Source organism: Pieris rapae, chromosome 14, assembly GCF_905147795.1.
Source record: "Pieris rapae chromosome 14, ilPieRapa1.1, whole genome shotgun sequence".
NCBI classification, from domain to species: domain Eukaryota; kingdom Metazoa; phylum Arthropoda; class Insecta; order Lepidoptera; family Pieridae; genus Pieris; species Pieris rapae.
This window is the reverse complement of record NC_059522.1, coordinates 3,938,260-3,956,986: the sequence shown is the minus strand read 5'-3', so window position 1 is coordinate 3,956,986 and position 18,727 is coordinate 3,938,260. Positions and strand designations below refer to the sequence as shown.

Genomic DNA, 18,727 nt, shown 5'->3' with positions numbered 1-18,727 from the left:
GTATATGTACGGACGCAGACTGATTAAAGACATGAGAACAAAAAGATTAGATTTTTTACTCTGTATTTAGATTCAAGATATGACAAAGTGACATTGGATTAAGTTAGACTGACAATATAACCAATAAATTGACAGCTGACAGAAATGGTCAAGTTTGAAATTAGAACCTTCAAAATAGATTTTTTTTTGAGATTAATCAACTTCAAGAGTTACTTGAAAATCAAGAAACTAGTAGTAGGTAGACACTAGACAGAAGACACTATAGCTATTTTCAATTTCGATACACAGTAGTTTCTCAACCTCTAGATTATCCATTTTTGATATTTAATGTTTTAAAAGTATAAAATCGGCAGGTATGTAGATGCCTTTATAATCATTAAGTCAAAGGATTGTAATGAGTAAACAGTGAAGTTACAAAGAATTGTAAACGGAAGTTTGTTGTTATTTCTATCTTTATTGCGTTGCAAAATTACGCTGACGTCTGATCTTTATGATGGATTTATTCAACAAAGGTACGGAAATTATTTCTAGCATTAAGTATATAAAAGCACATTGGAAAAATCCAAAACTAAATTTCTATTAAATATAAAACGTTGATCTAACGAACACTCCCAAGGCCGTACACGGCTGTACCTGGCACCTATGCGATACTGTGTTAAGCCCAATTATTTACTCATTCATGGGTGGATCTGTATTATATCAGTGTGTTATCATGTTTGATGATATCCCTTGTTGTGTATTGCGTGTTTTGGTTTCAGTTATCTACTATTATTTGAATTAGAAGCTTGTTTTTATCTGAGCATTGTGAAGTTATAAAATTGTACTATATTAAATAGGCAAGGTAGATATGTAAAATTTTGTTAACATAATGTATATGTGTCTACAATATTTTTTCCCTGCTTTAAAAAAATATATTTGTAAATCTGTTTAATAATAAATTAAATTATTAACAGGAATGAAAGGTCCATCAAGGCCAGCGCCTGTGCCTCCAGGTGCAATTGTCCATAGATACTCCCCAGTTACAAATTTGAATGATGATCCCTTTGGCTCAGAAGTATTTGAACCACAACCAATGTACTTGCAGAAGAAAAAACCACCTCCTCGGCCACCTCCACCAAAAATTAATAAGCAACCGGAAGTACCAGCCAAACCAATACACTTTATGCGTAGACCTACTGTACTTACATCATTATTAAATCGCAAAAACAAAAATGTAGTTAATCAATCAACTGCAAATCCATCATCTACTTCAACAACAAACTTTACCGACTTCTGTGAAGTAGATAATAATAAGATGTTTTCTAGATGTGAGCGTACAAATATACAAACAGCTGCACTTATAGATTTATCGTCTCCCCCAAGTTCTCCAACTTTTACAACAAGATCTAGCAGTGATGGAATCAGTGTTGATAGCTTTGGATCTGATGCAACTACCTCTACAAGCAATAGGAATGCAATAAGTGGGGGTAATGCTTCTCAGGCTGAAAGCGGTTTTGAAGATGACTTTGATCTCTTCCTTACAACGAGAAAGCAAATAAGCAAAGAAGACACAATGGATGATTTTTCAACAATAGATCCTTTTTCACCACAACCAGTAAATAAACCACCAATAATGAAAAAACCCCTTTTAAACAAAGATTTATTTGAGGTATGCAATCAGGTTACTGCTCCTTCTAAAGGACCAACGATAATCCGAGCAAAACCAGCTCGACCAAAACCACCAGATAACTCGGCTATATTAAAAAGCTCCTTCGGTAGCAGTTTTCAAATAGCAACTATGAATATTAATACAACTACACCAATACAAAGGGTCACCAATGGCTTTGAAGATAATGTAAGTTTTGTTTCTTGTTTATCGAAGATAAGAGTTTACACAACCAAACACTATTTCAGTGACACATATTATAATTAATTTTTAGGATCTTATCTGAAATATTTTTATGTCTTATCTTTCAACACAAATTTCTTTTATGCTTTGTAATCAATATACAATATATATGACTAAAATTTAAAAAATATATTAAAACAACATTAATTACAAAAATATTATTCTACAATCAGCAGTGGGAATGAATGAAGAGTTACATGTTGCTGCTTTATGCTATGCTATACACATTGCATGCAGATTTTTTTAAATCATTAATAAATATGTCTAAAAGGAAATATGATAATGATATTTATAGATTTGATAGCTTAATTCAAATATTTTTGTGCATGTTGTTTTTAAAGTATTTGTTGGATCCCATTAAATCTCAGATCATCCATTTAAAAAATATAAATGTATGTATGTATAAGATAAATGTATTTCTTATTGAAACATTTAATTTGAATTTCTACAGTCACTGTGTTGTTTGTTGTGTATCATATATATAAAAATACTTTTTTATTTTAAACCTCATTTAAACTGGGGTCAGTTATAATAAAAAAATATTTTTAGGAAAATAAAAACAAATAAATACATATGACTCTTTATTCTAGAAATGTTTATAATATAGCTTGTATGTTTTTCAAATTATGCAGACTTAAATTAATGTGACTTTTTATCGACTTCCTCAGGAAGACCGGATAGTTGTTATCTCGTCGCGTTTTTTAAAATTAATAATTACATATATGTATGTATGTATGTATAAATATAGTGATTCAATAATTGAACTTTACACTCTGCTCCTCAGCAGATAATTTGCCATGGCTCAGCATTATGCTCCAATTACAACCACAGCACAAACGCATTACATACTTAAAACGTACCTTTTTATCTCATTATTATTATTTTTTTTTTTTCTTTGATTATTGTTATTTAGTGTGTTTCTATGTATGTGCTTTGTTAGTAATCTATGTGTGTGAAATCTTTTTCGGTATTTAATTCATTTCATCTCAGCCGGTCTCTTTACTTAACTATGACGATATTCAATCATTATTTAATTCCAGGACGAGAAATTGCTCTGGGACTGCGATTCACCAGAGCGAGAGAAAACTCCTCCAATGCCGACAATCCCGCCACCACCGCCTCCAGTCATCGACGATGACCTGCCGGTGGTCTGGCCTGATGATCTGCCCGACACAGATCAGAATAGCGAGCCGTATGCAGTAGCATTATTCGATTATTTCACAGGTCACTCGGAAGACTTATATTTTTCGGTATGTTTTAACAAAATAATTTTAATTATTAGTTTATACAATAATTCATATATAGTTACGCTCATTTAGAAAATGTTATAAAGTTCCATATCGGATTATTTTTTTCTTTGTAGACAGACTAGTAACAGAAATAAGCTTGATAATACTGCTATAATGAATATACCAGAAAGGTATAAAGGTTGTTTTCTGAACGATATACGATAGTAACTTTTCATTTATAAATTAAAAATCTAATTTAGTCAAAATTAGAAGATGCCTAATAAATATATTATAATTCCAAACACAGACATGCACAATGCGCCGCGTTACCACCTGAAATATATATATTAGATCTACAAACTATCGCGGCCAAATTTTTAGTAATATAAACAATCTCTCAGTCGAATCTAAATTTATTGAAAAAAAAAAAATACCCTGGGCATATATTTTTGTATCACGGAAATATTTTCTAATTAGTCTTCTTTACTTTTCGACTAGAAACAATTAATTTAAATATTTCACCGTTACGACCTGTGGCTGTTGAATAACTGTAATAATAAATACTATATATATATATCGGTTACTATTTTTATATAAAATGTGTAAACAATTAAACAATTGTGTTTTAAAACAATTGTTAATTCCCGGAATTTCATCTTAATCATATTTAGGTTGAAAATTTGACCTTAGATGACCTCTGTAATGTGAACAAATTAATGTCTGGACTGCAGTTAGCATTCATTGCACTACCGGGAGGCGTAATATTGTGCAGTAATAACAATGTTTTGTAATGTGTTATGAAATTGATATGTCGATATTTTATACAAGTTTACGCCCTCAGCTGATACGCAATTGTTAAATACGTGTGTAATACAAATTCAAAAACCATTTATTCATGTAGGTAGGTAACATAACCTAAACTTATGAACGTCAAAAAAGAAATATACATCGAATGCTTCTAATTTTACATTCACTGTCAGTTCTCAAATCAAGGGCGTAAAACGGAAGAGAAAAACTGGCAATAAACTCTCCGCAACTCATAATCGCCAAGATTTTTCTTTAACACAACGCTTACAAGCGTTGTAGCGGAGCTGCAGCCATTACACCGTGTTCCATATGACATCTTACGTAATAAAATAAATTAAAAACAAAGCACACACTAACAGTCTCGTGGGTGTAATTAAACGAGTAGAGAATTAAAAGCTTTTGTACCTTGATTAATTACTATTTTTATTAAAAGTATAAATCTTGGGCCTAATGCCCTCGTGTAATGCGTGTATACTTTAAAAACAACAACCATAAATCCACATACATGTCTTAAATAGCAATGTATCATATAATTAAGGTATGTTTCTAAATTCCACTCGTGCTTCTCCAAGATCAAATTTCATTGAAAGATTTGGTTTAGGAACCAATAATGAAATTTAGGTTTTTCAATATTATATCTGGTAATATATATTTCAAAATTGCGTGTTTACAAGTTTATGTGGCTTTTAGCCAATGCTATGAATAGTCAATCGTGGGTCGTTGTCATTTTGCCGTCTCAAGAGGGTCACTAAGTTCATGGCAATATTGATTGAATTCATTATTAGTAATGTTCTGTGTGGCCGCTATTGTTAGAGGGTTAAGAAGGGAATACATTTTATTTGTGTGTAACAGTATAATAGATGTTTGTTTGACCTTCTGTAAGTCCCAGCACGGAATACTATTTCAAGGTCTACTTGGTCTTTAACTGATCATTGTTTTAAGGCGTATAGTTAATCTGTCTTCTGTTATCCAATTAAACAATAATTGTTTCAAGAAGACCGACTCCGTCCGCGGAGGCTGTAATTGCTAATACTGCAAAGTTCATGTGATTTTTTAAAATATTTTATAGTAATTAAATTTGCCAATAAACTAACATGTTTTAAAACACAAAGTTAATACGTATAATAAGTAAAATTGTGAATTGATAAATATGGATTTTGACCATAAACGCATAAATGCACGTCCTTGTCTAAAGATCAAAGAGACACCACAATCTAAATCGGTCTGGACGTTAGTAATTAGGGAAAATGACGTCAAACCTTATTTTATAATAGCGTGTTAAGAATCACGTTTTATCCTTAACGACTCAAACGTCAGCAATTTTTAAACAAAATATCAATTATCAAACCTTACTTTAGTTCTTTAGTTGAAAATGTGTTTTTCTGATGTTGACCTAACCATTTACGTCAGTGCACATCTGGTAATGAGTGACGTTCAAGCTTTTTTGTCATCTTATATTTTTTGATTAAGGCCCAGTTTTAATTCGATGATAATAATCAATTTTTTTATTAACAATAACCAGAGAGTTATTTTTGTAACTATTTAGAATTATCCTGATTAACCTTGTTTTCCTAAACATGTTCGAAACCTACCTAATTATTTTGCATCACCTCGGTTTGCATGGGTAGACAAATTGAAACATAACGAGTATTCGAAATTCGAACTACGAATGCTAAGTTTATTCGTAGTTTTTTTTTCTAAACGTTTAAAATTTTAGAATTTTTGTTTCTCGAGAATTAATAATTTTTGCTATGTGAAATACACAAAGGCCTATCTATGACCTACCTCGACCCTCTGCTAGAATGTAAATAAATCTTCACACAATTTAGTTTCTTTTATATCTCGCAACAAATTATTCTAAAGTATTTGTATTTTAGTTACGTGTTTTATCTCAATAAGTAACTGTAATTGTTCCAAGAGATTTATTTCAGGACAAGGTTGAAATAATTTACAGAATATATTTCCACAAAGTTATTTTATTAATGACTTGAATAACTCTCAAAGCGCTGTGTAATTAAATTAAAAAAAAATATGTGTAAACGTATAATTTAAATTTGCGCTTTTTTAAAGGCAGATATTCTTGGATTGCATTAATTTCTGTCACAATGTAGAAAAATATTTAGGTCTGCTGACAATTCTGATTTATATAAATTTATGACTCGGCAAAGAATAATGTGTCCAGAATTACCTATTCGTTGCATAATTTCCGAGAATTATAAACAATATGTGATTATTACGATAAGAGGCGACGCAAGGTTATTACTCTTTACAATTATCGACGTGTTAATTTCATTGAATATTTTTTCCGCTATACTCGTTTGTAAGTATTAAAAAATAAAAGCCAGTCGCATAAATAGGAAATATAGCCACACGAGGAAATATTAGAAGTTATTCAATAGTCGTATGAATAAATGTTTAATTCAGATTTAAGTAGTTTTTGGAAGTCAGTCTTAAAAAATATTGTTATTATTGGATATATCTGTCGCTGATGGAAATTCGTTAAGTATATAGTATGGTCTCTGCCTTCCTCTAGAAATAGATAAACAAGGATGACAACATTTTTCAATGAAGCGTCAACACGTAAGAAGTATACGTAAACCGCTAAGCCAGCTAACCGTATAGACGTAGAATAGATAGATCAATTTAATGTTTATTTATATAAGGAAATAAGAATCGAAATTGCCAGGCAGTTGGCACCAAACTAAAGTTAATCGCAACATTTATTATGATTCTTTCGTTTCAGGCTGGAACGAAAATAATACTAGTCCGGCGTGTGAATGAGGAATGGCTGCATGGTAAACTAGAAACAGGAGCTGAAGGTCTCTTCCCATCAAATTACGTAGAAATCAAAGTGCCTTTAAATGATAGCAGTATATTGGGTACGGCTGTAGCGTTATACGATTTCGCGCCAGTCCAAAATGGCGATTTACAGTTTAATACAGGCGATAATATTACTGTTCTGTCGAAAATTAGTGATGAATGGTATTTTGGTGAGTGCAATGGGATTAAAGGCCAGTTCCCAGTCAACTATGTGCAAATTAGTTAGTGATTTGTCGATATATTCCAATTGGTGCTGCACCCTTATTCTTATGAAAATAATCTAATTTATAATACAGCCACTACATAATATGAAAGCATATAATCAAAGCATAGGTATCGTCGCCTGACTAGAGCAACACCTGTTTCTTAATTTTGCGTAGAGTAATCATGCTTTGATTGTAGAAAAAATTTGTCTCAACGAAAATTTACCCGACTAAAATGTTTTGTGAAGGGAAAATTCTTAAAGCGTGAATTGCCCGTCATCCTGATGATCCTATTATAATTGTATTGGATGTGCCGTGTCCTTTGATATTTATGTGATTTTAATAAGAAGACTGATGTCTATATCTCGATAAATTGTACAATGATTTGGAATCTATGAATTGAAGTAGTAGTGCGAGAACCAAATAGACCTTATTCAAACTAAATCTTAATATATTGATCTGAATGCAGTAACTATTGTTATCAAACTCGTTGCCATAGTAATTTAAGAACTTTTTATCAAATGACCTACTTTACTCGGCACGAACTAACCTATAAAATGCACTATATGACTGAATGTTAATACAATTAATAATGTAGTCACAAGTTGAGAACATAAATACTTTAACATTTGTTGGTTTGAAAAAGTTATATTATTTAATTTCCGACCGAAATCTACTGATATTTATTTTACTTTATTTGTTGATTTTAAATATTACAAAATTAAAATCGGCGCTAATAATACGTGTATAGAAGAACACTTGTAAGATCCGATTTTATACCATTTACAGTTATTATTAAGGTGACTTATGTTTTAACTTGCGCGATGTAGTATAATGGTTGTGTATGTAACTATTGTAAGCATAACACATTTAAAATTATGTCACAGTATCCATATGCTTTTATCAATATGTGGGTATACTCAGAAGATGAAATTATAATATGTAAATAATATTAATAATCGCATGGCGATAATAAAAGTAGTAAGAGTCAGTTAACAATATATGTATGTTTTTAAATTTTTATAGCTAGTCTTTTATGTATATATTTTGTGTCAATCAATTATTATGTTAATTTAATTAACTTCTATTAATTATTAAAATTAAATTATTTTTAATTTTTTATACAATGTGTCTTGTATGTAAATGTAGTGTAAATCGAGTTGCAATATAACGCATAATTACTAATATTAGTTTATGTCATTTGTTTTGGTGGGACCATAAAATTAGTGCCTTAGTATTTTCTCATTGTGTATATTGTAATATAATTATTTTAATTAAATAATACCAGACACGAAACTGTTTTTTATTTGTAACAAGTTTTAAAAATATGTTTAGATTGCATAAAATTGTTATTTAGGATTTGGGAGGCAGACTAATAAAACGAACATATCACATCGTGAGATTTTTTATTTGAACAAAAATAATCTATATTATATTGTAGGTACTTAAAATATTTACATTCTTAATTACTTCTTATATCAACACTCCCTGTCAACTTTTCAAGTGTTGCTTTGTCTTAAATATTAAACGTGGAAAGACAATTATTTCCGACAATCCTCTATTAAAGCCATTTTTTTATTGAAACGAGGATATTGTGATTAACAACACGTTAAAAAGGACGGGCCAAATCTATGCATCCAAAAGAGCGGGGCCATCTTAACTCGGCTTTTAACTATATAAGTAAGTAAAAAAAGGTTATCTGAGATGGTCTGCCTTCAAGAAGTTAGTGATGTAATTGGTTAAATATTTGTTCCATCATAAAAGGTCCCCCATTTTTATACTTTTTTGCTTAACGAATATCTACTATAAACAATAATTACTTTTCTAATAACACAGTCCTGTTAACATTCCTAAATATATATTTTCAATTTTGAATTACCAAAGTTTACTGCGTCGCTCGCTGACATTCAGGTACATACAATAATAATCGTTTTCGAGATTGTTCGTGAAATTCGGATTAGGCGTAAAGTCAAAGTTAAGTAAAGCAGTGGTATAATATTAATTTTTTTATCAATAAGGCAACTAGATAATCTTGCAATTTTGTTTTATGTAAGCATGGTTTTCATAACTTGAAATCATATTAGATACATATATTGGATTATGATAATATTCAGGCAGTCTTATTAATGAGATTTAACAGCCATTTCAGATTATTAATTTGTGCTTAAGTACCTATATTGATGGTTAATTTAAATTCTGGCTTGGCTTTAAAAAAAAAAAAAATTCGACCCACCAAAACCCAGTTCCAGACAAGATTGCGTCGCACCAGTACCTGTGCACGTACGTGCTGATAAACACGTAAACAAGCGTTAAATTTTTACGTGTTAATTATCATTCTTAAATTACATAACGCCTTTGTGTCACGTAATTAAAGTATACCAATAAATATTATTAGTTATGGTTTTTTTGATAAATTTAATATTAAGTTGTAAACACTTCATTTTTCATATTGATAGTGTATTGCTAAAAAAAATCAGTAATTATTTGTAATAACTTAGTTTCACAGAGGAGAGATCTTTGTGTTTGTATTAAACTCAAAAGCCATTAGAATGGAACAGTCCTGCGGAATATTGTATGAGATTGCCATGTTTTTGCATACCAAAACTTTAAGTTATGAAAATAACACTGTACACACAATAAGATGTTACACATAAATAACCTTATGTTGATATGACTATCTAGTTGCAATATTGGTAATTTTGGCGCAGTGTTGATAGCTGTACATAAACTATCAGATAGGTATATCTGAAGTAATGTTTCAAGAAATCAATTATCTACCCATGAATTAGAAAGCTAGCCTCATCCGTGGTACTTACTTTAACATTACACATTAAGATAACATTGCATTAACATAATCAAAGCTTTAATGACCTCTATACATTTAAAGCACATCAGCTTTTGTTTTCTCAATTTCCTAACATTTTTATCCTAACCTAATGAAATTTATTCTATTCTCCTTCAGTAAGTAATATCTTTTTAGAAAAATAATCCCAAACAGTTGTAAACCGTATACAAACACACTCATCAGAGGTTATGACTACCTTTGTTGAGGTACAATTTCCTCTACTGACAAGATATTTTAGGAAATTGATAAAACATACATGCCATTAACAATTATATTTACAAGAAATTGCATAAAAATTATGGATTTTTGTGTTATTTATATTTACAAATAAGATCACTGCCGCATTAATCAGGTCTGTATATTGGTATTTTAGGTATAAACTCTATAAGTAAGACATACTCCATCATGGATGAGGAATCACAGTGTTGTTTAGTAAGTCGCCAGCGAAGACCCAATTTATTATAAAGGCGGCTATTTTCCCATTCCAACAATTTGTTCAATGAGTGTTGTGTCTGAAAAGATTTAGTAATACCTTAAGTTGTGTGGTTGTCAGTCTAATTTTAAGATTATTATTTATGAAGAATTAAAAATATTAGTTTTATTTAAGTATAGCTTTGAAATATTTCTTTAAAGTAAATTTTATGTACTTACCCTTTTACTAAGACAAATCACAGGCCATAGAGAGCATCCAAGTGTACAACAACAGCACATGCAACCACAGAATAACCACTTGACATTAACAGGTAGTGTTTTTTTAAGAACACTGTTAATACGAGCAACTGTTGCTTGGTATTCTTCAGGAGCAACACGTGACTGCAACCCCGATGGAAATTCTCCATTAAATCGGTTGCTTAGACCAAAACTGAAAAATTACATACTGAATTAGATTTATTGAAATAACACATGGCAAATACAATTGGTCTAAATATTCAAGTTAATCTTTTCCTAGGTAAATGAATAGTTTTTAACAGGAAAACGTTATTCCTGAAGAAATGTAGGATTGCATTGATGGTAATGCATATACATTCCTATAAATAAACAAAAGTTTTCTCTACTTCATATCTAAAAAGCAGACCATGTAACAAATTTGTATAAGTGATAATTAATAGTAATAAGCAGCATGTTTTTATCATGTATAATGTAGTACTAACAGAACATCACAATTTTCCCCATTACCATCATTAATTGTAAAAAGATATGAATTTCAACGGTAAAAGAGAATTTCATGAAAATCTTGTTTTAAATGACCTTGTCCTCAAACGAAGAATGAACGAAAATCTATAAAAGGCAAGTGAAAAACGAAAAACAGGACTACACAAAATTGGGGTATCATAAAAGAGTGTGCTATGATTAGAATTTTGCGTAAAAAATCTATAAATGTTTGTGTATACTCAGTACGTCAATTTACTGTAAGAAGTTAAAAATAAACTATCCTTTACAAATTTGATCAATATAAATTGGCGTTGGTCAATGTCCTCGTTCATGAAACTCAATGCCATAAAAAGGTATTATAGTCTAAATAGGTCTGTGTAATGAGTAATTATTTTTAGTTACAATGTTTTTAATACAATGTAAGAAAGAGCATAAAATGCCTACACTTCTTAGAAGTATAAATTGTAAACAGCTGATAAAATGAAACCTTACACTGTCATGTTCCCAGCTCCGCGAACAACGATGGGGTCAGGCACTAATGTCACATGCGTCTCCTCTATATTCTCCTCGGGATCTGTTTCATCCTGATATATTGCATCAAAATCTGCCATTTTTCTTAGTTACTAATTTAACGCTTAAAAAATAATTTCTGTATATAACACATAACAAAGCACTTTGTTTGTTGAATTCTTTACAAATTACACTGAAAAAGAAACAAGTTTTGTGTTGTCATTTGAGTGACAATTGACTTCCTAATGAGACATTGAAAGTGAAAGTTTTATGTCGCAGATAATCCACTAATTCAATTTACTCATCATAGAAGATAAATGGCGTAATATTATTCTGTTTTTAACTTACAAGATTAATCATCGCTAAACCCGAAAGGTTTACCATAATTACAGAAATATAACACATGCATTTTATTTATATTACTATAGGCAGTAGCATAGGCTTAAGCACTAGCGCCTCTAAGTTTTGTCCTGTAGAAAAAGTCCAAAAAAATTGACATTTCGACTCATTAGTAAAATGTATAATATTCAGATAATCATGCCAGACTCGTGTAGAATGTAGAGAGAAACGTTATTAATTGAAAGATGTATAATCAATAATTAACCTTTATTCAATATAGCACGGCTTAGATAAGTTTCTTCAATGTAATTTAATGTAGATTTGTGTATTTAAAGCACGCGGCAGTTAAGTGGTACTGCCCATATGTGGACATTCCATTATACTCGCGAATGTGTGTATCACAATATATTATTGGCTTTATGCAGCTGTGACCTAAAAAGCTTTCAATGCTATGACAACCCGTGATATGAAACTAGTATTTAGCGTTCAATAGTGTTTATTATTATAAAATCTGATCAAATAATTAATTTAGTTCAGATATCATTAGACAAGAAAATAAAATACTACTAATACTTTAACAATCTTTATTCATATATTAGATATTATATAGACGGGTTAAGTGATTAATTAAAAAGCCGACTTTTTTAATTAATATAATTAGAGATCGCAGACTACATAGTTAAATAAGTAGTTCAAAAGCGGGAATTTTCTATGACAAGCTTCTATGTATTGTAAAATATATTTTTTATTAAAAAAATCGTCGGGTTTTCTCGCCTGCAATGTTTTATATTACTTACTTATGTATATTTATTTATTGTTATACTTTTTTTTTTAATTTTTGTGTGTAAAAAACACGCATAATGTGCCATTAAACAAATTTTAAGCTTTATAATTTAACAAAAAACCCCTAATTCAAACTAGTTAAGTTTGATTCAAATCTGTTAAAACATTCTGCTGTTTAATCATAGATTAAGTGATGAAAATATTTTTTAAGTTAAATACAATTAGTAGTTAGTAGACGTATTGTTAATGAATAATAATTAATTTTCCAAATTAAAAAAAAACTATTCGTACACGTTTTGATGTAGTGATACATTAATAATTCATGTGATAAAGGGCACGGTCGTAACGAAAGTAACTTATAGGTATTATATTTCTGGGCGACACCTAGATTGCTAGGACGAAGTCTGGTATATAAACACGCTGAGGCAACCCCTGGTCATTCATAGGTTTACAAGTCCACTGAACAACATCAAAATGAAGGTAATTTATTTATCTCTATTATATATAACATGTATTTTATTTTATTTAAACTACTAAAGCTCGCTTTTTTCCAAAAATAATAGTTCATCATTATCATTGCATTTGCAAAGATTCTTCGAGAAATGTTCCGTTTGAAGATAAGGATAAAGATATCTTCTTTCTTGCTAAGGTTTCAGAACCATAAGTGAAAACTGGTTACAGAAAAATTTTGTGTTGATTTTTGAGATGTCGCGTACGGAAATTTTTACGAACGCCAAAGAAGAAGCGATTTGCCATCATGATGCTTCTACTGATGACGAGTAGTTATACAATAGAAATAAATAATTTTTAAACTTTAGTATGAATATAAAATAAAAAAAATACGTTTATTATGGAACATAAGATCATCAAGGTATCACTTATTCCACGTCATTAAATTTGAACCTGTAGACATCCCTACTCATCGGATAAAAGGACAGAGGGTGTAGACCGAGAGAAAAGGCCGGCGTAAAAATCTCCCGGTACAAAAAGCAAATCATCAAACAACTCTTATTAAGTCTAAGTAGCCTGCGCAGCACTAGTCCCTTATATCTCGTATTGATGAAATGAAAAACTCCTTAGGTAGCAACTATTGCCAATAGTATATTTTTATCCTTAGATCATCCTCGCCGCAGTCATGGTATGCAGCGTGTCAGCTGGTTTACTTGCACCAGGACCATATGCGTACCCAGGCTTCGCTCATGTGGGCGCTCCAATAGCGCCAGTGGCCATTGCCAGGCCCGCTTTAGCCGTTGCTCGACCTGCATATGCAGCAGCTGCTGTAGATGATTACGATCCAAACCCTCAGTATTCTTATGCTTACGATATTCAAGATGCCTTGACCGGTTAGTATACTTATATGTACAAATTTGTATTTTTATATTTAGTGACAGAACTTTCACTTACCAGAAAGATATTAAGTTTGTATCATGCCAACACAACAATATAACAAGCAAATACAACCCACGTATGGACCACATAATTAAGAGCCTAATCTGTTGATTTGTTTTTTTGTGTCTGTCTCTGGTTTCCTCTGGGTGTATAACGTTTATTTTTAACGCGTATAATTGTTAAATTTGATTTTACAAAAATGTTGGTGTAGTCGGTTCTATCTCACGGCTTTATGGTAGAGAAGTACAAGCCTAAATATTATTCTAAAAGCACTTGAAGCTTACATGTTGTATACATGTAAGCTTCAAAAGCCCATTGTACTCGAACGCAAAAATATTCGTGCATTAATTCGTTCCGACCTGGAAATATTATGTTTTGAAGTATAATATTTATCACATTAATTATACGATTTATATTATATGTTTAATGATTTTCAGGTGATTCCAAAAGCCAACACGAAACCCGATCAGGTGATGTTGTCCAAGGTGCATACTCCCTAGTTGAACCCGATGGTACTCGTCGAGTTGTTGAGTACACAGCAGATCCCCACAACGGTTTCAACGCGGTTGTCCACAAAGAACCAGTAGGTGGCGTCGTTAAAGCAGTCGCTCCAGTCGCCGCCTACCATTAGAGCCTTAATCGTTTTCAAAAGAAGTTGTTAAGTTTCGTATTAAAACCACAGCGACCTGATATGATTATTTAAAAATGTATTTATATAATTTATTGTTTATTTATAGATGCTAAGGTAATAAATAAGAGGAATCAATAGAACTGTCTTTATTTTGTTCACACTTAAATTAATTTTGGAATTCTTACGATAGCCTTTTAATATTACTAACAAGAAATTTTAAGAATGTTTTTGAAAATTAACGGTTGTAAATTGATTTTATATGAAAGACATCAACGCACTGCACTCATGTAAAAAGTCTCTCATAGATATGTTAGGATAAAATGTTGAAATTACGTTTACTGTCCAAACTACTATAACTGCTACTATTAAGCTCAAACCAAAAATAGTTCGCCTTTAATTATTGCGACACGAGTCCAGTGGAAACTAATAATATTATTAAAGAAAAATTGTTTACAATTTTTATTGCCTAAATCTATTTCAATCTATTTCAATTAATTACATGAAAATAAAATATCTATTTTCTATTAGTAGGCGGAAGTAATATTTAAAAAAATATCAAATTAGTTTTTGAATTTATTATATAATATGATATATATAATAGATTATATAATATGTGTAATTTGTATTTTTTTTTCTAGTTAACTTATATATTTTAAATTTGATGTCCGTATTACTATTTTTTTTCAATTATTCTAAGGTTCAATACGAATATCTTTTTTATAAAAATATGAGCAAAATTATTAAAGTTGGTCTTAATTTATGTTGTTTTAAAAGTGTAACCAGGAAAATTGTGGGCCAAATATTTTTAGGTGTACAAATATTTTTCCATTTAACTGGAAAAATAAATAATTTACGCATTACACAAACCGGACTGCTCGGAGGTCAATAGGTGGTAATAAACCTGTGTTCTATTTTATGTATGAGAAATTATTCATATTTTTTTATCTGAAATCAAATCACAAATATAATTTTTCATCCTTATACTCATTTTAATAACTAAGCCATTGGCCAAAAGTTTATATCAGATCTTCAAGAGTATATTTTTATTACATTATTACTTTGAACTCCTGTGAATTGTAATAAATTTATTATTTAAAATATGGTTTTACAACCCTCGAATATTTCACTTCATTTTGTAACTCGTTACGACATTCTTATCAAGGGTATACAATAAATAAATAAATAAAAAATAAACAATTGTAATCAAAATATACATAACAACATAAACATATCATATATACGTAAAAAATATTAATGCTAAAAAATTCAAATCCTCCTACTAACATGCTGGTCCAATTCTAGTTTAATATTATTTAATAAAATGTATAATAATGTTTATTTTATTTTACGACTATTCGAGAGCCTGGCAATACGGAACCTTCAAGTGAATGCTACTTCTATAAATACGACAAATGTCGCTAAGTACATACTATTTTACCGCGAACAGTTACAACATGATAAGGGTATTTTATTTTATTATTAGTTTATTTGTTATAGTAACAATTATATCTATTTTATCGATTCAATAAGTGTTCCTTTTTATTGCAGATAGTCTTGTGTTTGTGTGTGTTACGTGTGGCTGCTATTATTGTGACTGATGCACCACCAAGTACAGAATATAATTATTGGTACAATATAGGAGATCCAACAACGGGAGCTGTCAAATTTCATAAGAAAATAAGTCTGGGAAATTTCAGAAGGGGATCCTATTATTTAATAGACCCAGATGGGAGCAAACGTACGGTTGACTCCAAGAATGATTTCAAGGCTATTATAAGAACAGTACCATACAATTCGCATAAGTCATATAGTCCGTTTAATTATGCATATCGAGTGCCACTTCCAGAATTTCACCAGCCACCAACAACGAGTACAAATTCGATACAAGACGAGCCTGTCCTTTTCACACCGGGAAATAATACTCAAATAGATAGACCTACTTTTAGCCAGAGGCAATTGTTTATGCCAAATTATATGCATCATTAGGAATAAAAACGTGTGTATGTTTTATAATATAAACCTTATTATATTATAAGTTTTAATGTTTTTCGAGTATAATTATTACTCTAAAAACAATATCAATTTAATAACAATATAAATGTCTTATAAATGTATATAGTTTAACATTCACTTAAGTTTAAAAATCCTTTACTACGGCCTCGTTTTAAAATAAATATGAAAGACGCAGTGGTTTTTATTTCATATACGGCCCGCACGCTTTGCGCATTGTAGCGACGCAATGGTTTGCTAATTATAAAGATGGTTGGTTTTTACATAAATGTATTTCTGCCTATAGTGTAATGAAAAGAGGTTTCGGCTAAACTGTAATCCCAAAAATTATTAAATTAAAGAATATAAATTTTTAAAACATTTTTATTCAACAAAAAAATTGTTATAAATTTATTACTAAGTTAGACGAAACTGGCAACAGGACACAGTTGAAACCAGTAACCACAACCACATCTCTTTGGGCAACCCTGGTGTAGCCACATGTACTCAAGATGCATGTCGTCCGGGTGGCACAGACAGGCTATTAAACGCTGCGACTGAGAACTTGGAATTAAATTTGGACATTCCCAAGTGCCGGGTCCTAAGAAATAGACAATTAAAATATATTAAGAAAATACCTTTTTAAATTTGAAAACCTTTTGAAAATACGCCCTTGATTTGAGCACCGGCAGTAATTAATGTAAAATTAGAATCATTTAATGTATTTTTCCTTTTTTTTTGACGTTCATAAGCGTACATTATGTTACCTATATGAATAAATGACTTTTGATTTGATTTTAACAACAAGCGGCAAATTTGTTTGTTATTAATTTTGAAACATAGACATAATTGTTTATTATTACTTAAACTCTTGTAAGAATTCTGAAACTTCAACGAATAAAATATTTTTTATATACTGGTTTTATATAAATTTTTACTGCCTTACTGTAACCGTTTCAGTACCCCTGACCAAACGATTTCATCATTTTATAAGCAAGTGAAGACTATAGAGTAAGCCAAATAATAGCCATGAAATAAGGTTTTATTTGAACATAGATGGCGGTAATTTTAAATGTCAATGAACTTCTAGAAATTATTAGCAAATCCTGTCATCAGATGGCGTTACTCATATAGCATTTAAGAAATATTAACAATATATTCGTCACGAGCTGGTTAAATACTCTTAGGTATAAATATATTTTGACTCATATTTTAAAAATAAACTATAACGGTTAGTCAGAAAAGTTATTTTTTGTTGTTTGTTTTTATCAACAGATCCAAGGAAAGCGTTTGAGTGTTATTCACTGAGCTATTAAATTCGAATCAGTTCTTAATTAAATTGAGTTTATTAAGTTGCACAGTTCATTATATATGTAATTAAAATATCAAGTGGTGCTAAAGCTGATTTGGGTTTAAAAAAAAGAAATCAACCTGTGCCTGTCAAACCGTAGATTTTTTAATCTCAGGCATGGATGTTTCTACACGATGTTTTCCCTCACCGTACAAGCGAGTGACAAATACGCACACGTAGAAAGAAAAGTCCATTGGTGCACAGTCGTGATTCGAACGCACAACATCAGGATACAGGCACATGCTAAAGCCACTAGGCTGACACTGCTCTATGAAGATATGTAATTCATGAAATCGTATTTCCTATTGAGACTGTGCTCTATGCTTGAAATGGTTCAGCTGGGAGCACAACCTAGTTCTGATTAAAAAAGGAACAGCTAAACATTAAGAAAATAAACCACGGTTGCTTTACTTTAAATCTTAACTACAAATTTAAGCATGGTATTTTATTACCTTTTTTTATTGACATTATGCGAAAGGGGTCGCAGTCTCCAGCGAGATGAGCCAGTATTTCTTTCTTCTCTATGCCAGTTAGCTGGTCCAGTGTATCATGAAATTGGCCATATACCCGTACACCGGTGCGACGGATTGGAATTAGCGCTTTTAAAAATCGCATTTTTAATTACCTAAATTATCCCTGGCCTGTTGGCGAAACTGTAAAACATATTACCTAAATTTATCATTGCGAAATAATGTAAATTGATAAAAAAATCTGAAATTATTGGTGATTTGCCCTGAAACGACGATTATTGCAATAATTTAATCTAAAATACAAACCTTTAAGACGAAAAC

At 30.7% G+C, this 18,727-nt stretch overlaps 5 protein-coding genes across 6 annotated transcripts; 3 read left to right on the top strand and 2 right to left on the bottom strand.

Annotated features, from left to right (window-relative positions):
* Nucleotides 1–214: 214 nt before the first annotated feature.
* LOC111004345 lies at nt 215–8,342 on the top strand. Of its 2 annotated transcripts, none has more exons than XM_022275345.2 (4): nt 215–512; nt 954–1,834; nt 2,929–3,138; nt 6,668–8,342. In XM_022275345.2, exons 1-4 carry the CDS (start codon nt 491–493, stop codon nt 6,968–6,970), a joined length of 1,416 nt encoding a protein of 471 aa, XP_022131037.2. In that variant the 5' UTR covers nt 215–490; the 3' UTR covers nt 6,971–8,342. The 2 variants fall into 2 exon arrangements, with proteins under 2 accessions (XP_022131037.2, XP_022131038.2); XM_022275346.2 differs by lacking the exon at nt 215–512 and adding an exon at nt 698–841.
* On the bottom strand, nt 8,337–11,675 carry LOC111004349 (cysteine-rich hydrophobic domain-containing protein 2). The gene is made up of 3 exons (XM_022275349.2): nt 11,437–11,675; nt 10,444–10,654; nt 8,337–10,304 (listed from the first exon to the last, which is right to left on the bottom strand). Exons 1-3 carry the CDS (start codon nt 11,553–11,555, stop codon nt 10,137–10,139), a joined length of 498 nt encoding a protein of 165 aa, XP_022131041.1. The 5' UTR covers nt 11,556–11,675; the 3' UTR covers nt 8,337–10,136.
* A 1,323-nt stretch (nt 11,676–12,998) lies between these two features.
* Nucleotides 12,999–14,714, top strand: LOC111004350 (larval cuticle protein A2B-like). Its single transcript, XM_022275350.2, has 3 exons — nt 12,999–13,056; nt 13,694–13,919; nt 14,403–14,714. Exons 1-3 carry the CDS (start codon nt 13,051–13,053, stop codon nt 14,594–14,596), a joined length of 426 nt encoding a protein of 141 aa, XP_022131042.2. The 5' UTR covers nt 12,999–13,050; the 3' UTR covers nt 14,597–14,714.
* A 1,244-nt stretch (nt 14,715–15,958) lies between these two features.
* LOC123689757 (larval cuticle protein A3A-like) lies at nt 15,959–16,690 on the top strand. The gene is made up of 2 exons (XM_045631195.1): nt 15,959–16,059; nt 16,145–16,690. Exons 1-2 carry the CDS (start codon nt 16,009–16,011, stop codon nt 16,580–16,582), a joined length of 489 nt encoding a protein of 162 aa, XP_045487151.1. The 5' UTR covers nt 15,959–16,008; the 3' UTR covers nt 16,583–16,690.
* Nucleotides 16,691–17,007: 317 nt separating this feature from the next.
* LOC123689748 (cytochrome c oxidase subunit 5B, mitochondrial-like) lies at nt 17,008–18,589 on the bottom strand. Its single transcript, XM_045631162.1, has 2 exons — nt 18,389–18,589; nt 17,008–17,186 (listed from the first exon to the last, which is right to left on the bottom strand). Exons 1-2 carry the CDS (start codon nt 18,549–18,551, stop codon nt 17,008–17,010), a joined length of 342 nt encoding a protein of 113 aa, XP_045487118.1. The 5' UTR covers nt 18,552–18,589.
* Nucleotides 18,590–18,727: the final 138 nt, after the last annotated feature.